Source organism: Ptychodera flava, chromosome 6, assembly GCF_041260155.1.
Source record: "Ptychodera flava strain L36383 chromosome 6, AS_Pfla_20210202, whole genome shotgun sequence".
NCBI lineage: Eukaryota > Metazoa > Hemichordata > Enteropneusta > Ptychoderidae > Ptychodera > Ptychodera flava.
The window spans coordinates 22,267,322-22,293,525 of NC_091933.1; the positions used below are offsets into that span (position 1 = coordinate 22,267,322).

The 26,204-nt window shown below is 39.4% G+C and overlaps 1 protein-coding gene across 1 annotated transcript; it reads right to left on the reverse strand.

Annotated features, from left to right (window-relative positions):
* Window positions 1–11,322: 11,322 nt before the first annotated feature.
* On the reverse strand, window positions 11,323–11,958 carry LOC139134388 (mu-type opioid receptor-like). Its single transcript, XM_070701250.1, has one exon. The coding sequence runs from the start codon at window positions 11,956–11,958 to the stop codon at window positions 11,323–11,325; it is 636 nt and encodes a 211-aa protein (XP_070557351.1).
* Window positions 11,959–26,204: the final 14,246 nt, after the last annotated feature.

The following is a 26,204-nucleotide window of genomic DNA, read 5'->3' on the forward strand; positions in this document are numbered from 1 at the left end:
CCATCGTGCATGTTAATAATGTGGCCCTCAAGCAAAGATTTGACGACATTTTAAATAGAGCAAAACGCGTTACACTATTAATGCGCTTTCCAACGTTCTTTCAAAACATGTATATTCTTGAATTCGATTGATATTCATTGAAAGCTTCGTGTCCTCTAGTTCAACTGCTGTGGATTTATGCCGATAGGGAAGGGACAGAAATTACGGGGGGCGGGGGTGGTGTTGTTCTACATGACATTTCGTGAAAAATAGTGACCATTTAAAATCGTTTGTATAAAAAACACTGACCCCCCAAATATCCATGCATTGAAATCAGTGACCCCTGGACGTTACACCTTACATCAATCAATCAGAATTGACCCATAACTTTGACATTTCAAAGATTTTATTGGAAACGTTACATATAATAACATGTACGCAACTTTTATTATACAATGAAAAAAGGTCAAATAGTTTTATTCACTACTTTTAATACAACTGGCAATTCAAAAATAAAGGGACAATAATGTTTATATTATATTTATAGGTTGGTCTTGTAAATTACTTCAAGTACTGTTATTGGATGCCAAGAACGTAATTGCAACCTAAAAGTCAATATTTAACACTGTATTTATGTAAATACACATATATAGTTAGTTTTTTTGGATAAATTGCTCATAGTTTACCCTAAAGACTCCTAAGTATTGTGAATTGATATTTTGCGAGAAATTCCACATATCATATTTGTTGAACACATATGCACTTTCAGTCACCCTATTCTAGTCAGGTGCTGTTACATCAATTGTCAAACATACAAAAATATGCAAATATAATATATATGCATGCACAAAATTCGTAATATGATTGCGCGAAAAATGACAACCCATCCGCCAGAAGCGCAGCCCCCTGTAATTTCTGTTCAGCCCCTTGACTCCTTAAGATAAGCGGGAAATAAGTCCTATACTCAGTAACTCATGCTATTAGGCCTTATACTTATTGAGACTAAACTTTAATGTAGTTTTTGCATTATCAGGTTTAAACTTCCTTAACATTTCGAGCAGATCAGCAAATATGTCACTCTGTCTGGCACAAAAAATCGTGCAAATTTGGACTTACTCTGTAAGCCCAGTGAACATTTTGTCATGCAGCAATGTAAATTTACACTAAATGCTTCTTTTGATACAATTCGTTAGAGAATACAACGAGTTCGGTGAACTTAATCATGCACTTTGGTATGGTCTTTGATCCTTTGTTCACAGTCATTTTTGCTCGTGTATTTATTTTGACGGCAGTGGAAATAAGTCTTAGGGCTTTCCTGTGTTATCCATATTTCTACGAATTTCCTATTTTTATCAGAATTTATTTTGAAAATAATATTGTTAATAAAATCTTTGGGTGTGCAAGGGTAGACCCATCGACAGTTATTAGGACCTGGGCCCCTCGGTGAATATACTATGCTTTTCAAAGTCAATTGCTATTGACTGAAGAACTATCGAGTTATCAGGTGGGAAAATGGACTCTGATACTCACTCAGACAAACTGTTGACACACAGACATCGGGAGGGACAGATGCGTGGCCATAGACCGATGATACGGTCCGCGCCTACGCTGGGCGGAAGATGAGGGTCTTACGTGTATTACCTGTATAAACTACCTTATTTTCCTAAATCTCATTTTTCATTCCGGTCTAATGGGAATGATTCGTGAGTGAATCTTGTTCAATCTTGTTCTCAGTCATCGTTTGTCATTCGAAACTCGCATTGCGTGAGTTTCTAACATGTCCCTCGTAGCCAGAGCATATAAGAGTATCGGCCCAAAACCTGTTATCTGCCGTATTTTCATTATACTCTATCAGCGCTTACAATTCAATCAGCTGTGAATTTACGAGCCTGAGTACTTCATTACCGCGAGAGCACTATACGTACCCTACACCCGTGTTATTTCTTTTTTGCATCTCAGATTGGAGCGTCGACATTTGTCTCGGACCTTCCTGATTGCCTCTGATGGAATCATGATGGATTGAAACCTGTCGCCAGGCAGCGATCATACTCTGCTAGCTTGATGTTATTATTTTGAGAACGCTATGAATTGGAAATTAAACTCACCTTTGAAGCTCACGCCGGATGCTGCTCAGACACAGCTTGTTTCGGGTTCGTTCAACGCAACCGAATTTGTTCGCGGATATCTTTACTCGCTGAGTTTGCTGATGAATCAGACACTAACGCGCCTTCTCTGATCACGAATGTACATTAAACAGAGAAATGCAACATAACACGTTTTCAGTGCAAACACATCGTCCATTAATTTAACTGTTTTGAAAATAGGTAAGTAGGCCCAAGATTTCATCACAGAGTAACATGGACAGAGTGGCAACGCTTGCATGCCTTTTGTTCCATGGTCGTCTCGGTAGACTATTGGCTTTTCATATTAAAATGAGCTTCAAAGGTGTTAAACTTTTGGAGGCTTTGTTTGTGGTTGATAATTACACGAGATTATGCGAAAAATACGACGAGATGGCATCGTACTGCCAGTCGCGTAGCAACCATAGTTACTTTGTGAGCTCTCAGGCTAGAAACACTGCTTCACGCCAATCAAAACATAACACGCCAGCAGTTTCATAAACATGTCCTTCCTTGACGCACGTATAAAAGACGGTATGACTGACCGTAAACCATTGAGTAAAACCAGACAGTATCGATAAAAGACTTTCAAATTTGGTTCAAACACACTCATTATATATTCATAAAAATATGAGAGGAATTTTTAAAACGGTAAAACTCACTTTCCTGAAGCTCAAAACACTCCCGTTTTCGCCAGCACGTCAATTCTGCTCAGCACCACACGACAACAACAACACAAACTTTGCCGAACATACTTTCGCTTAACAATTGGCGAAAATCCGAAAATTACCGAAGGATTCATGGTCGGCACTCCTCGGAAAAGAGAGGCGAGAGCAACCTGAGGCGAGGCGAACATGGATGGGTTACGTAACCGCTTCACGCCTTAAACAATACCCGTTGCCAATATGTGGCCTAAGTGAGAAAGCAAGCAAGCAAGACAGGCCTCCTAGCATGCATTAAGTAATCTACGAAGTGAGAATATGTATGTATGTATGTAGTATGTATGTATGTATGTATGTATGTATGTATGTATGTATGTATGTATGTATGTATGTATGTATGTATGTATGTATGTATGTATGTATGTATGTATGTATGTATGTATGTATGTATGTATGTATGTATGTATGTATGTATGTATAATAAAAATAGATTTAAAGATAGATCGATAGATAGATCGATAGATAGATAGGCAAATAGATCGATAGATAGATAGATAGATAGATAGATAGATAGATAGATAGATAGATAGATAGATAGATAGATAGATAGATAGATAGATAGATAGATAGACAGACAGACAGATAGATAGATCTGTAGATCGGTGGATCTATAGTCTATAGATCTATAGATAGATCTATAGATCTATAGATAGATCTAGAGATAGATCTAGAGATAGATAGATAGATAGATAGATAGATAGATAGATAGATAGATAGATAGATAGATAGATAGATAGATAGATAGATAGATCGATCGATCGATCGATCGATCGATAGATAGATAGATAGATAGGCTGGAATGTTGTCATTATATGCACGTCGCCCTCAAATATAACGCATCAGTATTTGAAACGGTACAGTTTAATTGAATCCCTAGAACCCCAAGCGTTTGTCAGTACCGATGTTTTGCAGTCACAGCGGACCTTTTTTGAATCCCAAATATCATCTTTTGCCTGACTTCAAAGGATCCTGGCCGCCGTTTTTCGTCGCCGCGTGAGCGTTTATACTGTTTAGTTACTTCTAACGTGATATCCCAGGAGTGCCATAGGGAATTCCGGCACTCAGAGAACACTGGCAATTTACCATGGACGTGACGATGGAGCATTATCGGACACGGCGAGGGTAGGCTCTATCGAATTTGACAAGTAGTTCATCTAGAAAATTCTCTATTCGCCCACGGACCCTTGGCTATTTGGCGTTGCTATTCATAATCATAATCGCAGGTTGTAATGAAGGTTTCGTTAGCTTTGACGATCATGGCTTCGCAGCAAATAAAACAAAAATCACAATATACACTGTAAAAATGTCAAACTATAAGTTTTCCCCGTCTTTAAAATAAGGTTTCTTATCGACTATCGCCTCAATCTGAACGTATGCCCGCTTTTTACCGGTGCATTAGAGTGACTCTGTTCGGGGCTATTTGATGTTTACCCAAGCCTTTTTCCTCGTAGCATGCTCTTCACTTTTCCCATCTTCGAACGCATCTGTGGATGCGGTGGCTTTGTCGTCCATCTCGATGTTATCCTCTTCGATTTACCTGTCACAAACAAACATGAGCCATTTTTGCCTCGTGGCAGCCTCCTGCTGCTGCTTCCAGCGGAGATTTAAGGCACGGGACAGATATTATATGAGGGGAGGGCCAGTGTTTTCGGGGATGGGACACCTTCGTGTCCGTGATAAGTTGCATATACAAGAGCAGGCGCATGGAGAAGTTTATAGTGCATCCACAATGCTGTGCCAAATTTCATACTTTCGGTATAAACCAAAACTGGGGAGGGGCTTTTCAATCCTGCGGGCTAATTCGACCGTGGATCAACCTTTGCTTTTTCAGCGCTTGTTATTCGAGTTTTGAGTTTCGGTATTTGGCACACACACAGATTACTGTAAAGGTACAAGTTGTTTACTCTGGCATACAACATCAAAGGCTGTGACAATTGCCGCACGTTCTTTTATCGTGCAGAATGTTACGAAGTGAAAACACTGTAGCAGAACTTTTTACCTTTCGAAAAAGTGACAGTCACAGTATTTGTTCCGATTCAGGCGTATGATTGGCCCACAACTTAGCAGTCTCGGTCAACCCACAGAGTGTCTGTTACCTCCATCTTCAACCAGATCGAAAGGTTCGACCATTTTAGCACCAAGGGGCGTTATTTGTAAGGATAAGTCATTTTTAATGGAAATATTGAAAGAAATGCAAAAACTGAAGCTAGTCGCTATGGAGATGACCTTATACTCACATATTGTTTTTATTGGTCTAGGGCTGCATACACTACAACCAATGACAAATTCCTTCGTGATACTACATATGATAGAGTATTCCATTCTGTAGGTATAGATTGTAATGGGGTTTTACAATACCCCTTGCACCAAGCTATCCAAATGCCCCAATCGTTGATGGCACACACCTAACCAACAATGTCAGCATCAAAGCTTGTGTTAGAATGCGCATGATTGTGGAATATTACACAAAGTAGACTCTATCAGTGGGGCTATGTGGGAATTTGCTACATATTCATCCCTGGCATTAGATTTTCTTTGAAATATTAATTCAGGCATCGCCTTACATAATAAATGAACGAATTTTCTCATCGAATGGGTGTTGTGAGTGAAGTCTTGTGCTGTATCGGGAATAATGTGATCACATAGGGTAGCGGTCCAGTCCGGGAAATTTTGGTATCTGACTGCGTTGTTACCAAAAGTAATAGCCCAAAATGGCCACTCTCTAATTTATTTCGTGGGCAAGAAAACCAGAGTTCAGCCAGTATTTCTGACAAGTATGAAAAGAAAATATGAAATGGTCCAACGGACTTACATCGAATCAGTACGTCTGCATATACTGGTTGGACAAGTGTTTTGTCGCATCATATCTTAAAATGCCATTTTTGCACCATTTTGCCCATTGCAAGTATTAGAGCTTCTGTTTATTGTTCTGGTTGTGCAAGTGAAGGGTAAGGTCACTTAATTCTCATGGACGGATAACGAGGGGTTTCAATAAGCTTACCATACGGGCAGTTACTCGGTAGAGTCATATGTTGTATTCATGTTTTAATACATAGCCGCCCCCTTCTTGTAAGTTCTGCCCATTCCCTTAGTCCACACATACACTGTCAGCCTCGCTTTGAATCCAAGCAACAGCTTTCCTTCCAGGGAGACTGCAAGTTGTGATTAGAAGACGTGTATCGATCCTGCAATTTCGTGACTGACTACAATCATGACAATCGTTTGATCCGCCGAAGTTCATATGTAACCTGTACATTTGCATGAACACCGCTCATCAGATTAACAGCATGATCACGATCTGATCTGTTATCCGCTGATAAGTACATCCGACATCAAATTAAGGAGATTGATTGCAATGCCCACAGGAACAAAAATAATTAACTGGTATTATACACTTAGCATCTCCTCTCTCTCTCTCTCTCTCTCTCTCTCTCTCTCTCTCTCTCTCTCTCTCTCTCTCTCTCTCTCTGTAAGAGTGAGTGTCCTTTCTAAGTTTGCAAATTCCTCAAAGAATACAGAGTCATGACGAAGGTTTGGATGATAACGATCATACCAGTCGAGCATACATACTATGGGAGGCAGGTCAACATATGACATAGGCTGTATCTCATAAAATTGTCATATCAAGACGTTTTTCTCGCCTATGTTGACAATGTGCATTAGATCATTATGTTGATTTAGAAATAGAAGAAAAATAGACTTTTAAAATCCCGAAAGTCTGAAGTATGTCATAACTTTGGTTTATTTGAATAAGATAACCAAGTAACATTCGTTGTTTTTCTCGTATAGACACTTCTAGAGAACAGAGAAAACACTGTTCAGGGACTTTGGTTAACTTTATTATAATAACACAGTTGAAGCTGAGAGAAAACAAACCTTCATCAGCATTATGAAGCGCGATTCATAACTTATGTAATCTTGGTTGATTCCGCAACCCAACCATCTGTTACTTAGTTTCAAGAAATGTACAAATGCTCGTGATATTGTACCTTAAGGCTCTCTTGATAAATGCTATCCCATGCTAATAAAATATTAAACGTTTTTTTCCCTGCGTGTCTGTCTGTGTATCTAGATCGCTTTTTCGCTCTCTCTCTTCCATGTGTCTCTTACCCAGTTCGTATTTGTCAGTCAGATTGCAGGCTGAGCCGGCGCACCGTCCCCATTAGCTTTCTCGTTCCATTACCTCCGCAGACCTGAGCTCGGTTGAGTGTCATCCGAAGCCGAGTCATGGTGCTCATTTCGTTCGGTGATTTAGACGTCACGGAACTAAGGGAAATTAGGTCGAGGCAATATCGGAAAGCTATGACATGAGGTCAAACAGACGGTGATATCAGCGGCCAGCGGCAAGATCATGACATGAGCAAACACGAGAAGAAATTGAATTTGCATCATAATCTTTTAATGTATAACAATTGGGACGAAGTACATTTTAGTCGTGCTTCTTGTTCTCCTGATAACTGCATGGTTTCGCGTCGCCTTCCACTCATAGTTGGATCATACGGTATTTTTTACCAATTTCTGTTGAACTTCTGGCATCATTGATTGACTGTCATCATAGGAAAAAAAAGAGAGAAATATAACCTTGCGTGATCGTACAATCCGTATGCGTACAGCACATAGTGTGTCTGGGACTTACCTTAGTTCGCAAGTTAACAGACCGCTTTTACGAGACGGCAAATCTCACTTTCATCTTTCAGCGTTACCTGTTTTCGCAAGCGACAAGACACTAACTAGGCAGGCATATCAGTGTGAATCTCTGCACCCATTCTGTCGCTAAATGTTAAAAGAGACGCCTTTTTGGCGCTCTTGGGTTCAAATTTATTCCTCACAACGATATACCAAAGATGACGAAGAATCTCTCTTACGCCTTGGAGCAACATGTTCGCTAAATTTTATTACTAGCGCGACATGCAATTGTTATGGGGCGTTCGGCTTTCCCATCATGCCGACTCACAAGTAATATAGGTAACTGATTGCCGGAGTAATATAGTGTCTGTTAAATGCCTCCTGGTCTTTACATCCTATTTCTGAGTAAAGCATTTGTGTAATAGCGGCAAGAAACTGTCATAATTGCCTAAATGTTCCTAAATCATTGTCGGCCATCCTCTTAACTCGGTGAGAAAATTCTCAAGTCGTGACTCAAGCAACGGCGTTATTAAATCTGAAGTTCGCACCGCAGCAAAGTAACGAAGATCGCCTCATGATATACAGCCTACAATCAAGAAAGCAGCCAGCATCGAACATTTTTATGATGGGAACGATAACTTCGCTAATGAATGACTACCGATGTTGATGCTGGTTTATGTCTGTCTGTCTGTCTGTCTGTCTGTCTGTCTGTCTGTCTGTCTGTCTGTCTGTCTGTCTGTCTGTCTGTCTCTGTCTATCTGTCTCTCTGTCTCTGTCTCTCTGTATCTCTCTTTCTCTCTCTGTCTCTGTCTGTCTGTCTGTCTGTCTCTGTCTCTCTGTCTCTGTCTCTCTTTCTCTGTCTCTCTGTCTCTGTGTCTGTCTGTCTTTCTCTCTCTGTCTCTCTCTGTCTCTCTCTCTCTCTCTCTCTCTCTCTCTCTCTCTCTCTCTCTCTCTCTCTCTCTCTCTCTCTCTCTCTCCTCTCTCTCTCTCTCTATCTCTCTCTGCCCGGGTGAAGGGGGTTCGAATTCCCCCCGACTATTAAGCTTCCACATTATAAGAGTCAAAAAGTATACGTCATTAGGTCCTGGAGTCATTTATATCTTCATTTCAGTGTAGTTTGTCTTCCAAATTGTTCGGTAATTAGTCTCGATTACTCGCTCGTTTCCCATCATTTCTTGGAAAGGTCTGCGCGATTCCATGCCTATAAATTGAATCAATGCTGACGCACAATAACAGATCGGTTGCAATTTCGTCAACGCCCTTCAATAATAATATAAATACCACAGTTCATAAAGGGTGGCTGGGAAACTGATATACATCACGATTTAACCAGCTTTCGATTATGTTTCAAAAAGAAAAGCGTTTCTGATTCGTATCTGTATGTTGAATTTATTCAGCGTCGCCTTACACTTCATAGCAAGGCCTATGTCTGATGATTTCGGATATTGCGTTTTCTTTTGGGTAAATAAAGGGAGACTTCTTCCCGATGGAGGTCGACCAGGCCATACTTGTTTTTCGGGGTGGGGGCGCGAAGAAGCAACGCCCTTTTTGGTAAAATTTTGTGTCCCTCAAGAAGACATCTCAAGTGAATCAGCCAAGCACAGATCTTATCGTCTCAGCTATCTGATGTGTACGTCCATGAGAGGCCGGTTCGCTTGATTACATCTGAAATGGATTGCAGCGTAGGTGGGCAACTGATTACCCGTCTCATGAGCAAGGATGATTTAGCTAATTTGTGTCGGTCAAACAAGTTTATACGTGAGGCATTACTTGTGGATATGTAAAATGTTTATAGCGGTATTGACCACACTATACGTGTTGTCATTTTAAGTATTAAAATACAAGCGTATGTGTGTGTGCTGCAAAATGCGCTCCACGCGAGTTGATGAACGGCGCCGCTTTCCTCCGACGCGGGCAAACAATTGTTTATCCACAACGGCGAACGAGAAATTGCTGGTAAAAGAGAGTCTTTGAATTTGTGTTATTGCTACATAGATGAACAGTAACTAGTTCATAAGCCATTGTACAGTCTTCATTGTTTATAGCCATTGTAATCATGCGTGGAAAGATATCTTCATTCTCTTGGGGGCTGCTCACGATACTGTGTTTTGCATTGCTTGCACAGTAGAGAGCTTGTTTCTAACGCAATTAGATACCAACAAGACTCATAGGCGCCACCGTATGTCTCAGTGTTACGTGCAAGTCACTGAAAAATCGCAGGCTGTGCTTTGAGCCAATTTAGCGATTTCACACTGAGACTGCGTTTGACATACACCTGGCCTTTCCCTTTGAAAAGACTTAAACCGTATCGAAAGCCAAGGTATGTTTTGAAATCATGCCCTTGGAACATATGCAATTTGCTTTTCCCAGCGTCTTTCACATACATACAATTTTTGAACAATTTCAAGTTTGAGCACGTTACGTTCAGTAATTAGCACACCGTTATCCCGTGATCGAGTTTAATTACAATGATAGATCAATCGATTTAGCAGAATATCACCTCATTCATAATGCATACAGCCCGCCAAAAGCTGGGACCCCTTGACAGTGCCAGCGACTGGGAACACAGAAAATATTTTTTTTCACTAAATTGGATGTTTATCTCAATTTGCTATGCAAATAAGAATGATAAGCGTTGTGTGTCATTTGCGCTGTGGTATTCTTTATCTACATCGTTTTCTCTTCTTGTTAATTTCTCGGATTGCACCGTGCTCACAGAAATGCGCACGGCCGGTCTCGTTGATTCACTGGCGGCAGAGAGACTTTCCGACCACTTTCCGTATGTTTATATTCGACTTGCATGTACGAAGCCTTCAATGATTATTCGCACTCTTTCACTTGTGGATAATATGTCACCCATCGACAGACACCATTACCATTGTGGCAAACTGGTTCTATTAAATTTAAGATTATTTTTCTTTTTGCCATTTACAACCAATATGGCAAGGGTGTCTTTCGAAATCGAATGGCACGTTTCGAAACTGTCAGTACAGACTGTAATTTTGTATGTCTGCAGCCGTAGATAGAATATTGCATTTTCATACTGTCGGGAGTTGGACCACTGTACCATGCATTCGGCATCGTACAACAATTCATAAGTATAGAGATATGCGATAGAATGCAAAATCTACTGCTGCGATAATGTTGAAAACGAACTCATGTATACTTCTTACATTCACTTCGGATAAAATACAGACGGTGGTCATTGCGGGGAAAATGACAAAGAATTATGAATATAGCGAATAATTTCCTTCGATTCGGTAAAATATAAGAAACGTCACCCAGGTCTGTGCCATCTCGGCGACTTCACTTGTACCGTTCGTTATCGATTTTTAATTTGAGAGCGTAGGAGGGAAATAGAATGACCAATCTAGTTGATTGAAATCAATATTACCCCAGGCGACAATTTTTAACAATCCTTCCCAATTCCATGCTCTGGCCTCGCTTCCGTAAAAACACTTTAAGGATTGAAAGTTACACCCCAGCCTGCATCGTGCCAATATGTCATGGCCCAGCCTCGGCGATCGTCATTAGAAATTCAACCGTTTATATAGCACTGACAGTTGAGATTGTTTGACTGCTGTAAAAAAGAACTTTATTCGATGTGCAGTTTACACTATACAACACTTTCATCAATGTTATTCCGCACTTTTACATGTATATTCAGTCGATGCAATGCTACAGTGAAATGAACATGACGGCAGTGGCGCAAGAGCCTTAAAGTGTACATTATGCTTACAGGCAGTGGATAAAAATCATACAAGACCTTTTTTTAGTTAACCTCGCGTCGTGCGGAGAGAGAGAGCAATCACGGCTGGTTCAGGAAGAGACCCTCCATTATTGCTTGTGTTTTTTTTTTCCTCAATGAGATACATTTACTCCGCGCTTGGTTTTGATCTCTCGCTTGTCTTCTGTTGGTTGAGCTCCGACAGTTCGGTGCTGTGAGATGGACGCTTCTGCAGCTTGTTGTAAGCCGCGCTGCAGTGCTCAGTCAGGGGGCCCGTGAACGCTTCCTTGAACGCCTTGCGGTAGATGGAGCTCAGGGCGTTGTAGAGGATGGGGTTGACGGAGGAGTTGATCTCCAGGAGAAAGGTGCTGGTGTTCATGAGGCAGATGACCAGATCCCAGTAAATCGCGATCAGGTCGAAGTGATACAGGCACATGACAATCGCATGCAGAACGGTTGGCATGGTGCAGAGAAAGTACACCAGGGCGGTTGAAAAACATATGCGAATGATCTGTTTCTCCCTCTTCTTCACGGCTTTCTTCGACTTCCTGACTCGGTGGATGATCAGGGCGTACAGAACCGTGGTTATCAACAGCAGTATGAGTACACTGATTAAATACAGCAGTCTCCCTTCAACGGAGCGGGTTTTTGAGAACAGACAGTCGACTAATCCCTCTAGGGAAATGAGCGACGAGACAACCCAGGTCGTGATAATGACGAGCACCACGAACCGTTTACTGTGGATCACGCCTTTCCGGTACATCATGGGTTTGCAAAGTGCCATGTAGCGTTCGAAACTGAGAATCGTTATGGTGAACATGGAGACGTACTGGGTGACGCGCGAAGGGAACATTACGCCACAGTAGAAGCCGGCGTCGTAGAGCACGCAGCTATGTCCACCGAAGTAGAAGCAACTCCAGATGACGTTGTGAACGACGGAGTGCAACAAGTCCGCCACGGCCAAGGTGACCAGGTACGCGTTGGTCACCGTCCGCATGGAACGGACCCGAGAAACGACGAACATAAAGGCTACGTTGCAGACAACGCCGAGGGAACTTATGAAGGTCCCGATGATGAACTGTGTATCCTGTTCCATTTTGCAGGCATCGGTAGTGTAAGTCGAATTGACGCCATCGCCAAGGCTTTGATTGTATTCCATGGCAAGAAACCTGCGAAAGAAGAGCGGACCGTGGCCGCTGCGATCGTACTTTCCAAGTACCGACGTCTTATCGAGAGGAGCCGAGAGGTACGCACCTAGCCCGTTCGAGAGTCAGCGACAAGACTGTGAATTGAAACGCCAGCTTCCGACGCTGAAGCGGTTAGAAATCCCGGTAGAAAGTAATATGTAAACATATCATTAATATTAACTCGTGATGAAAACTCGAATCATGCATATTGAATTTAACCTGCGACCTCGATAATGATATCAAGAATGATTTCTTTACAAGTCGTATGATAGGGTATTCTAGTCCGACTTTAGTCCAGAACTGGAAATTTCACTGCGCACTGCAGCAAAGACACATCAATTGCTGCCGTGCCATCGAATGAAATAATAACAAAAATAGTTATCAGGCGTAGAGCCTGTCAACAAGTGTCATTAATGCAGTGTCGGCAGATCATTCCACATTAAGGTGTAAATAACATTAAAAACTGACATACTTGGTATAAGAATATTAAACAGTTATTTTCAATCATTTTTATACGGTGTATGTATGTATGTATGTATGTATGTATGTATGTATGTATGTATGTATGTATGTATGTATGTATGTATGTATGTATGTATGTATGTAGCCACGCACGCACGTACGTGCGGCAATAGTTCGTTGACAATACCATCGCCTAACGCCCTGCGATTGTATCACTATTCCTTGATATGATTTGAATAACAGTCTAGTTTTTTTGCGCATTGCTTCGAATGAATACCTTAAAGCCATCTGCAAATGGGTGCAGTATTTCCCAGTGATAGAATTATTGCTGTTTCTTTACATTGTTTAAACTCATTGGAAACCAATATTTACTTTTTTGGTCACATAAATTTGCAGCGATTGGACAATGTCGTAAGCTTATTTGTAAAAGCATACCGTTTGCTTGAGAACCGCACACTGCCTCAGCACCTTTGCAAGGGAAATCCGAGGAGAGATTGTTTTCTACTTTTTTTACACTTTTTTACACTTTTTTTGAGCGGCCGAGTCTCTTTACAGTAATTTTCATCGGGACTCATTCTGAAAAAATTGAAATAACTATAGATCACAGAAATACGTACAAGAAGAGAGAGAAACTAAAGGGAAACATTCTTTCTGATAGAGTCTGTCAGGTGACACTTGAAGGTACTAGTACTTTTTTGATATCTGTAGATAAGGCATTCCACACTTTAGATCCTCGGAAGTGAAACCTACGTTGACCAGCTTTTGAAATATACCTTGGTACATAACAGTCCTGGCGATACGCAGACCGTGTATTATGGTCATGAACACTGCAGTTGAGAGTAAATAAGCTGGATAAATATTGTGGACAAATTCCATTAATACATTCAAACATTAAAATTGCCGTAAAGTAAAAAATACGCTGTCTAATTGGCATAACATTGAGAGATGAAATAAATCTTGTGGTGGAAAATCAAAGGGAAGTTCGAGGTGCACCAACAGCACAATTGAACATTTACACGGCAGCGGACTGTGATGATGAACGACCGCAAAATTTGACATGACATCGGAAGTACATCAATTAAGAAACTGTGTATTACAGACGTAACAAAATCACCGGAAAATGCATTAAAAGTTAATGTAACATCTAAAGAGGCTTTGAGAATATGAGACGGAGATACAAGGCTTTGCCTTGGCTGTCTCGCCGACGGAACAAACACGATCGCTTTCTATCCCGCATAATTGTACCGGTGCTCTGATCGAAGAACATCAATATCTCGCAGCGTGTCCTATCTGAGCTTTATCAGAGATCGACGCTTGTAATTTAATACTTTCCCTGGCGTACGGTAAATGCAACCTAGCCCTCGTCTCCTTTCATAGCCATATCATTTTTATTTTGCTGACGTGGTACGGACATCGAATTTCCTCGAACTCGTGTCTAGAGTAATGTGTCCGATATTGATGATTAATTATACAGCACGCGAGTTGCTCATCGCGACTGACCAAATAAGGCAATACGCAGAGGCAGGGAGATTTTCCAGCTTGTGGTACTAAAATACGACGTGCGACCTGCCGGTGTAGATGGATTTACCGAGAGATAGCCTTGTTCTTATACGACCATATTACATTGAACGAGAAATGGGGGGGGGGGGGATCGTTGCAAGAGTATAACGGAGATAAGCGTTCAAGAGCGCACAGCGAAATAGGCCCAAGAGCAAAAAAAGAAGATTGTATTCGTCGAAGCACGTTGTTTTTCACAAGTGGAATCATGGAAATATCATGATGTACGCCCCTGGCAACGCATCGGGAAAGAGTGTACTTAACTGATAAAATGATGGTTTTGGCAAAGCTTGTAACCGTGAAAAATTTTGATAAAGAGATAAAAAAACGAGTTTCCAAGCATTCCAGTATCTATAAAAACAACGGAGTCATCGCTGATACTAAAGCACAAATTAAATGGGACACATCAAACATTGTGTTGGTTTACACAGGTAACGCACTATCATTCCAGAATTAAATAAAAACGTTAAACCGTGCGGAACAAAATATGATGGAGTGACCCACTAATGCAGATATACGGAAGCATGCTTGTATAACGCATTTGCAGAAGGAACTTAAATACTTGTAAAATAGGTAGAGGAAAGGCACGGAATATTATTTCGGTTAGGATTAGAAACATCCAATGGTTCAAAGAGAGAGACGGACAATGGTGCACACACTATGAGGTGTTTTGGATACTGAAACTATATTTGACAGTCAGAATTATTTTCTCTACAAAATGTCTATGTCGTCCACACAGTTACGCTAATTTGTGTATACTGTGACCCCAGTCTGACAGGGTGAAACTTTGTGAAGGAGAGTAAAGAAGAGGAATGCATATGACAGTCATGCTAACAGTCATGCTCAGAATCAATCACCAGATTCTTGTTTGGACGATACCAGGAGTATTCTTCCCAGTATCACTGAACGAGGCATACAGAAGTGGTTCTCAGAGTCTGTCTGTCTATAAAACGTAGCGCTCGTCACCTACGATTTCACTACCGAGCGCGGATAAGGAATTAAAATTGCTACCATTTTTTTGTTTACCGTTTAACAAGTGTTCTGTTCTTTCTTAGCAATAGCGATCAAACCGGATAGACTATGGGATGATCCATTAATTCCATTATTAACTATCACTGGGTTTATTATAATTGTAATAACATACAATACATATCAGGTGAGTTTTCCTCTTGACACACTGCCCTCAAGATTTATGAAATACCTTTTCTTTTAATTTCAAATGGCTAATGGCTTGACTAGCTTTTGCTATTTTTCCGTCTCCCATTACCAGAACAAGTCTAGGGTATTTCTGATATTTTACATGTATATTTACCACAATTGGGCAATATAGTGTTGATAGATTGACAATGAAAAAGTATATAGGATTTCTTTTTTTTATCTTTTATTGTAAAATATCATCTCGACTAACGGGGGAAACCCCAATATACAACAAGTCTCCTCTTTACGTTAATTTGTTAATTCTCTAAAAAGCATGCAGTATGTCAACTTTTAAGTGCATCTCTTTAAGAAAATTTTATCTTACTTTGAATTTGTGTTTTAAAACTGTCTCGATAGGTACATTTACATTTGCAATTCAAAAATTATGAATACTCCATTTTCCAACTAAAATTAAAAATTGTAGATATTTTCTATCTATGTCAGTAATGGTACTAGACTTGGTTCAAGTCGGTGAATTTCTAAAATATAAAATCATTTGTACTAGTTTCTCTTGTGCCTTTCCTAATTAATACAAACCTATTTGGAATTCGGCATGCCAGGTTTTCCTAGCGATTAAACGCGTTACCTTTGAGTCTGCGCAGTAGTGAGTAAGTTTCTCCGGAAGAAACTCCCCTGTATAGCGTTCACCCCACTAATCGCGTTCACCCCACTCACGCGTTTCACACGAAAACAGAACACAAAATCATCGCGTTCAACCAACTCAAACATTCACAAATCACAGACTTGAACCGAGTCTAATGGTTACACTGCACTCTGTGAAAATAATATTTGACAGTGATATTTCAATTTCTTTCCCTACAAATCTTTGAATAACACTTTTTGCTTTGTTCCAGCATCTTACAGCACTTGAAAACCTATGTTCCAAGGAATCTATCTCTTGGCAAACTGAATACAGCATGGTATCTTTTATTTTCCAAAAATACAAATATTTGTTACATGCGAAGTAGACGGTGCAAAAGCTTCCATTTGAATTCTCTTAGTTTAAGTTCATTTATAATATCATACACATTTTTCCAAAACACTCGAAAACTGGTAAAGCAGGTACAATACTCTTAAGGAAAACACGCCTTAGAAAGTGTTTCTATAGTAAATTTGTGCTATTATCAAGATAAAAATAGGACCATGGTAACGCTGTCCATGTCATGTCTTTACTTTCCACTAATCTTTCCACCCACGTAGCTTGCAGTGCTTGCACTTGACATTTCACATTGATATGCTTGGTACCTACATATTTGTAACCTCTTTGAATTTAAATATGTAGGATGTCTTTCCAAAATTTTCTGTTGTTATTTGAAGGAACATAACAGTCAGGATGTCGCTATCTTTGTCAATTACGAGAAAGCTTTCAACAATGTTAACTGTGGTTATATCGATGGCTTCCACGACACGTGAGTTTTGGACACGCTTTTCGTCAATGGGTCAGAACCATCTACACAGCATTGAAAGTTGTATTCTGTACAAAGGCATGGGCTCCAACTATGTCGGTGTAGAAGACGGATCAGCGAAAGCTGTTCATTTTAAACCAGGCTGTTATTTGTGCTTGCCGTTGAGACACTTTTGAGTCGAACCTGCAAGATTTGGAAAGTTGAAGACGATACGGGGCTTCCACTTACCGTACCACACTGACTGAGTATCAGATACTAAGATTTATCAATCAGCTTATGATACACCTATTTTGTCAGAAAGACAGAGATACTTGTTGCAGTAGCTTAAAGTAAGTGAAACGCGGACTTTGAAAAAAAAACCCACATGTAAACGTACGCAGACTCGGAATTCTGCCGTTCGCGCATTTATCCCCTCTTCTTATATTTCTCTGTATCCCTGTAACGTGACTTCTTTACCGTTCGTTTTCGAAAAAACATCGCAGTAGTCTGTTTGTGACATTTTACTTCGAAGTAGGCCTACTAAAAAAGAAGATAAGAATCAAAATCCTTGCTCGGGGGTGTGATACATGGTGATAGTTGCGTGCATATATAAAGCAATTGTCATATTACCAAACCTGTTGGTGTCTACTTCGGCTTTAACGAGGAGGAGTGTTCAAATCTCAACCAGAATGAGAATAATGAGAAACTGGTCTTGTCGGAAAGGTTATTGAGTTCTTGGTGCCGCCAACACCTCGATATTGTGAAAGAATTGCTGTTGCAAATGTCATCTAGCTGTCGGCATTGTCAAACATAATCATCTTTCTTCTTTCATTAGCATGAGTATATAGTACATGGGACTGCAAGAACAATTTCTTTCACTGCTTCACAACTAGCTTTAAAAGTTTTCTTTTTCACTAGGTTTTCCAAATTTTTTCAAAAAATTTTTAAGTTGCGCTGTTTTTCAAAAATAATATCAAATCTGTTTTGTTCTCAAAACATTTAGAGGGTTATCATCTTCAAGAAAATTAAAATCTGTCTCTGCCAATATTCAATAAAATATGTATTCCGAAACAAATTTTCTCAAGTTCTGTCAAGTCATGTGATTCAGCTTGTTTCAAGTTATGTGATTAAAAGTTTCACCACTTTTGCCACACGTTTTTAAACCCTGCATTGCTAAAAATATCCTAAACAATTCAATGATCAGAAAGCCATTTCTACAGTGTCAATCATTTAATATATTCAGTGTTGTAATCATTAAATAAGTGTTTAACTTGATGTGTTCTCTATAACCCAGTCGACTAATAGATTAGGACAAACATAATCCGTCCGTTGTAACATATCTGAGTGTTTCCTTTTTCTTCCAACCCTGTCCACTGATGAATGAAAACAAGTGAAATCTATCCATGGCAACATATGTATTATATTTCTATAAAATTTATTCTTTTATATTTACATTGAATTAATACTTTCTCTATAATGGTAAAAAATAATGGAAAGATTTGGGCAGCCAATTGTGAAGTTGATTCTGAAGTTGTATAGAAATAGTGCTGTTGCTTCGCGTTAATACTACTGGCATGCTGAATAGCACACGTAGACAGGTTCGAAATGTCATTGAAAATATGCAAAGCGTTAGAATAATTTATCGAACAAAACGCTTAGAAATTATTTTAGCCGTTTGTGGTTTTAATTATGATAATGTCACAGTGCTAACATTACAAGCTACGTCGGCATCAGCAAGACATATCCAATGTAGAGAAGCCTTGCTCGTGGACTGTTTTACCAGACGTCGTTTCACGTAGACCGTACCATCAGCATATGAGACATCTGCATATCAGCTTGCGTAGGATTCAAGAGCATATGCAGTCTCTCGTACTACCCTATGATGTACATGTACTAAAATCAAGTTGTTATGTGAATAAAAATCCTTTCAGAAAAACGGACACAGTTGGTGCAATAAATTGACTGTATATGCTTCAACAGAATTTTTTTTGACCTGGACAGCTTCAATCCCATACGACTAACTAACGGTTTGTAATATGGTACGCAAGTCTTGTATGCAAAGATTGTTCCGAGGCGATTAGTCCATAACAAAAAATTCACCTTTATATGGTTTCAAAAAAAATCTACAATCTTATGTATATGTTCTCAGAATATTGTTCATTCTTTGTTGTGTATTGTTTCGTACGGTCGTTAAATGTGTGTGCAAATATCGAACTACTCAACGATTGATTGGTCATTATTTGTGATTGCCCAATTCACTGATCACATGTCAACTCCATGACAACATGTTGTCGAATGTTAACATCATAAGGTAGTACGTATGACAACATTTCCCTGTGATGGAAACGTTCAATGACCGTTCTCATTTTTCTCTGCTTTCACTTTTAGCAGCCGAAAGTTGGCTTCGCGAGTTAGCAGCATTTGTAACCTTTCGCGCCCGTCTCATATATGAATGATGATCTAGTCATATCCGAAACAGTCCGATCACCACTTTCTGTGATTGAATTTTGGGATTTTTATGATCATTAAACATCATAAAAGCATCCGCGAAGTCGTAAAGCAATCCGTCATCGAAAGCCGCCCTTGGCGATTTCTCATCGAAGTTCAAAATTGAGCAAACCAGTCAGAAAGAATATCAGAGAAATGACTAAATATCATCAGCGTAATACAAAAAGCGTCGTCCTTGTGAGTGCTTTCCAATTTCCCCGTTATTCCAAATCATCATCTCTTAAATCCCTTGGAAACATTCATCCATAGTCGCATATTTCTGAAAGTACTCGGCGTGCTCGCATTAAGAACATCCATACCTTTCACGGCTTCGTTCCTCCTCCCCTTTGAGAGCTGTTAATTTTTTCATGTAAGGACTGACAGTTCGAATTCTGCGATGGAATCCCCGTGGGACATTGGCCTCTTCTTGGCTCTCATGAACACTTCCCCTCTCTTTGAAGTTATACAAGATAAAATGGGATTTTGTTTCATCTGTTACGGTTTCAAGATCAAAAATACACAGAAACTTCCATCCAATTTCATCTCTATCAAGCAAAGTACACATCCATAGAGCAGCGCAGAAATTAGATCATAAAATGAAATAGGTCGGGGATTTCCTGGAGTTTACACGACCTTCAGTAACGGCGTATACAAACAAATCTACTGAAAAGGGAGGTTTTTTAGAAAATACTTGAACGCTGGGAAATTTGATCAAGTAAATTTTTCTAATCAGTAGTTTGGGGAGGTGTTGAATTACTCGGTGGAAAAGTTCAAAACGTAAAAATGCATCAGCTAGAAAGTCCGTTACTCACCATGTAGTTATGCATTCGGTTTATTATAGTCATTCTTGTTATTTTTATGAGCATGCGCACATTGGCATAGCTGTACATGGGCATCCGTGTTTTATGGGATACCCAAAGGTTTCAGTAAGGCGTTGACTGTCACGCATTCAATCCGTTTCCAAGTTTTATCACGAGCAGACACAAAATCTAAGGTGTTTACAACAACCATCAAATCAGTTGAAACTGAAATTTTTTGAACGATGTTGTGCGACGACCAGTGCAGCTTGGTAACCCCAATTCATGCTCGGCTACAATTGAAGTATGCGAAGTTTTTCAAGAAGTAGTACAAAACTGAGGACTGGAGAGGTTTACGTACATCGAGAAAAAGGAGAAAAGTGAAGTGTTCACGCTAATTTCAAAGAAGAAAAGTTATATCTGACAAAACCCTCTGCATTCATTGGACGTAAATGTGATCAAAGCAAATGGTCCAAGAAAACAAACTCTAATTTTGTGACACGACAATCGTTGAAGCCGACACACTAGTCTTGGTGAACAAATAACAGTATTGTGGTTTAAGAAAGTCCATCGAACCTGTTTTTTACGGAAATTCTGGTAACTTCAAACTGTTTATCAAAATATACTATAACAGTCGTAACATTTTGAATAATATTGCACTGATATGGCATTTTGTTTTACAATAACAAGAAATGTTGAAAACTAAGAAAGTGATTAGAATATTTAACTTGAATGATATGAGTTATAAACGTCTACCGCACTGTACCCTAACACCAAGGTAAATAGTTATATTTTTGCTTGCTTTGCAAATTACGTCACCGGGTTCACAGTTGTCGCCTCTCTTTCACCACGTTTCAAGATTCTAACACAAAATACTCGACTTCCCTAAGAAACAGTCTGACAAAATATTTATGACAATGACTGTGTCTGTTTGATAATTCATTAAGGACCAGAATGTTCTCGGAGTGCAGGCAGATTGCTGGGAGTGACTTTAAAAATTTATTCCGCAATCCCATTGTAGTCCGCAAATACGAATACCTTGCAATTTTAGGAATGGTTTTGCTGCATGCTAAAGTAGCTGACACGGCGGCACTTTGATGCAACACCTCGGGGACTCAATGATATACGATGACGCAAATCTCGTGAAAAGCGAGATGTTGCCGCAATGTATTAAATTGCACGTCTTGTCATCGATATCTTGTTCGTAAAGAACATTTTTTTGGGGGCTGAAATCTCACATGTAGAGCTCATAGGAAACGATTCGTGTCTTTACCATCGCAAGACTCTTGCCGTCACACATTGTGAACGGTTCAGTTGAAAACAACGTTGCCATAATTTCCGTTGTATTTGCTCTCGCAAAAACCTGTGGTACCTCATCCACTTACTCAAGAGACGGGTAGCGCTATCTTTTCCATCAAACACTTTACTTCATACATTTAATGCAATCATGGATCGCATTATGAAGTTTCCCGGGTCACTGACGAATATTGCCCGATGTAACACCCGTCTGCCTCAGTGACGACAGGTTACCGCCATTACCAAATCTAGTGAACTTAATGCTATATTTATTACGCTTTTATTACGTGAATCCCGATCTGATACCGGTCAAGATGGATATATATATATATATATATATATATATATATATATATATATATATATATATATATATATATATATATATATATATATATATATATATATATATATGTACTCACATACATTTACGTACATTCAGGCATACTGTACCTACCTACCTACCTACCTACCTACCTACCTACCTACCTACCTACCTACCTACCTACCTACCTACCTACCTACCTACCTACCTACCTACCTACATACATATATACATACATACATACATACATACATACATACATACATACATACATACATACATACATACATACATACATACATACATACATACATACATACATACATACATACATACATACATACATACATACATACAGACACACACACACACATACATACATACATACATACATACATACATACATACATACATACATACATACATACATACATACATACATACATACATACATACATACATACATACATACATACATAATATTTATTTCTTATAGAGCGCATCAAATTTAAAAAATCCCAATGAGCTTTACACATCAATAAAAATAAAAGAGATAAATACAAAATAAAAAATTGCTAGATAAAAACCTGTAAATACCAGCCTAATAATAAAATGATGTTAAAAATGATACATACAAACCTATTACGTGTCATGCATGTGCATCGTGCCATGTATGTAGAGACCATGTACACACAGACAAACGTACGTCCACACAGACAGACAGACAGACAGGTAGATGCAGAGAGAAGGAACAGAGACAGAAAGAGTTGCCGGGGAGAGTTCATGTTCAGGGAAAATACTTTCGACGATAATGTGTGTTTTCTTTGATTTATTTACATTTTGACGGTCTACAATTTTTTGTATCAACCACTGCCATTCACCGGGAAGACATCTGCAGTTTTGTCAAGCTTCCTACGCAAACAGCATTAATTATAGTTCTCTGATCGTTTTTTTTTTACAGAAAATTGCGTTCTTGAAATAAGATATACCGCTGGAGTCATCACGGATTATCACGGATTACCAAGCCATTTGTTGCACGGCATATGTAAGCACGAATGGCCGCGACATATGTACAGATCAACATTGCCGTAATTCCCCTGTCAATATTTAATGAGAACATTAAGAGTGATTACAACCTGATTTCGGGTCAGCCACAGGCCACCCCTGTGACATATCAAGTTTAAACTCTCTCCGAGTGTGCATTTAAACGCAATTCCTGTAAATCAGGATAAACATTGAAATTGTCCCGATAAAGGTCATGATGTACTCGCTAATGTCTTTCCCTCGCTAAACTGTGTAATTTGTGAAGTTTTAAGGCAAGATTTTGTGGGTAATCGTGATTTCGGGATCAATTCGGCTATCACTGCTGCTTAGAGCATAGTCTTATAGCGAAGCGAGATTTCAGGAACTGCGGCCACAGATATACTTACAAATAACCGTAAAAGCTCTATCATTTTCAGTAAATATATGCCAAATTATCCCTTTAAAATGCCAGACAATGGACAATCTCGAACAGAAACCACATTACTTCTTACGTGGTGATGCTAGCATATTTAGTACACACAATTGCTACTGGTAAAGCTCGCGAGAGTGCAGCCAATTTGACTACTGGCGTCGCTAGTTCCTTTTTAAACCACAGAGGATGCCCCCTAGGAAACGCTAGGGAAGTCAAGTTCTATATCCACGAAGCATCCTGCACGCGATTACAATCAGGGATAAGGCCCACTTGTCGACTTGTGTATGCAAAGGCGATCTCTTTCACAGTCTTGAGGATGTTAGAGGAATTAAAAGCCAGTCTTTATATCAGGTATATAGCCATCTCGTACACTAATATATGTGTGTCGTGTTACCGAGACGGCGGTTCCGTTATAATTAAAACGAACCGATAGGGGTCAACGGTTGACATAAAACAGAAACATTTCACGAAATATATGTCAGGAAAACATGGCGAAAGTCCATTTCTCATTAAAGTGAAAATGTCGTTGACTTCGAAAACGTTGACATTAAGTAGCAAGGATAGTAATCAAATTTTGAAGCTCGAGGCGAAATGCCCGCTTCTCACATCTGCATTAATTATATCTTCCAAAAGGCACTGCGCTATGACAATTATAAGCGTTTTGATTGCGTAAGTCCCCGAGGACAAGTCATGCTAAAAGCGTGATGTACGCACCCAGGTGAGTAAATGCAATTCTTATTTGCCCATGTCAGAATCGAATACGTACCTTTTTAATCTTCCTTGTATAACGTCTGGCGCGGGTAGCAGCGGGACGCGGTACTGCTTGCAGTTATCCGAGAGCCTTTTTCATAACTGACATAAGGCATCAACGAGTCTGAACGCTGAGTTAGAGCCGAGATGTCAGATTTCCAATGCAATAAACGTGAAGTAAATCGACACCATGTGTATGACAAATACAAAGAATTGCAACAACTGAAAAAACTAGAAATGTGAACTGATTTGTTTGAGTTATTTCGAAACGGTACTGTGATGTAGAATTTTCAAAATGTACACGTTTTCTGTGTATGTATGTATGTATGTATGTATGTATGTATGTATGTATGTATGTATGTATGTATGTATGTATGTATGTCTGTCTGTCTGTCTGTCTGTCTGTCTGTCTGTCTGTCTGTCTGTCTGTATGTATGTATGTATGTATGTATGTATGTATGTATGTATGTATGTATGTATGTATGTTATGTATGTATGTATGTATGTATGTATGTAAGTATGTATGTATGTATGTATGTATGTATGTATGTATGTATGTATGTATGTATGTATGTATGTATGTATGTATGTATGTATGTATGTATGTATGTATGTATGTATGTATGTATGTATGTATGTATGTATGAGAAACCCACCCACACAAGTGTAAATACGAACAAGTTGAAGAAGTTATCTCGAATTTACGCAGGAGCAACACCTGAATTACCTTTTTAAATATTAACGTATACAGCCAAGTCGACGTCTTTCAAGCTTTGCCTTCTAAACCACGACAACCATATCCATATTACGTCGAGGGTATATTTCAATGGCGCATCGAAGGACACGTGCGGCGACCCACATAGCATTTCTACCGTGACCGTTAACTTCAACAGCGGTTTACAAATCGAATTATAGGAGGGAGGATTTCTGCGTTTTATTTACAGTAAAGAAATATAACCATAAGGAATGAAGGTACTCTAATAGTTAGTAACGCAATTGCTTTCAATCGGAAGTAAGAGAAAACAACTGACAATTACTATTACAAATACAGTAAGATCCTAGCTCATGCTTCCCGACTGACGATGCAAGTTGACTTCACATCATTCTAGATACAATAAGACTACCTGTAACCCGACTCTGTTCGTCCAGTAAATACGCTGTTCTTGCAACGGACGTACAAAGTACAGTACAAAAGTGCACAATCAATTCGAAATGATTTTTCGAGAATATGCAAACGCGACAATCGCGAAAACGTCAACGCCGCAGTAGCTCTGATGTCGTTGCGAACATTTCAAGTTCACGCTGTATTTGGGACTATTGATATTGACCTGAACAACAACTAACAAATTAATATGACATAAAGCCTATGTGTACAATATTTCAGTTTTGTGCTGAAACTCTCTGTGACGCTCAAACGTCAGTAGATACAGATGATGAAGAACGAGCACGCATAATAGAAATCATATAATCTTAGTGAAGTAACGCTGTGATCGGGCCGCGAGGAACCGCGTTTGCATGCATGCGACTCCTTTGAAAGAAGGCCGCCAGAAATATGTTCACTCACAGAACAAATACCGCTTCATGGTTTCAGCACTTGTGTAGTTGCAGTTTGCGATTGCGCGTGTTGCCGCAAAGTCGTATCCTTCGAGCCAAGAGGATAAAGGGATACGCATAAAGATACGAAGATGTACTGTCAATAAATAAATATATAACAACACTACATCTCTATATTTTACAATTTCCAAATGACATTAAATGACCTATTTGCGTTGTTTCTTATAAATATTTTCAAGCAAGGTGGCGTTTAACATCTTGTTCGGAAGTCGTCAGAATAGCGCGATTTTCATGACATTTTAGTTTAAATTTGTATTATGGCTCAATAACTAAAGAATGAAACAATTCTATAAATTCTTCCCATTGTTCCCTTGTCAAAAGGTTTATAGGACGTTACGGAGCCTCTTCGTTTACACGGACAATCCACAAACACTGTTCGTTGTTTGGCATGTCTTCTCTCCGCTGTATTTCTGTCAGTTTTACAGTAATGTAGTGAATTGTGGGATTTTGAAAGAGAATCAGATCCAGCGTCCCCAGTCGATCTTCTCCATGACTTTATTATTGAGTAACCAGTCGA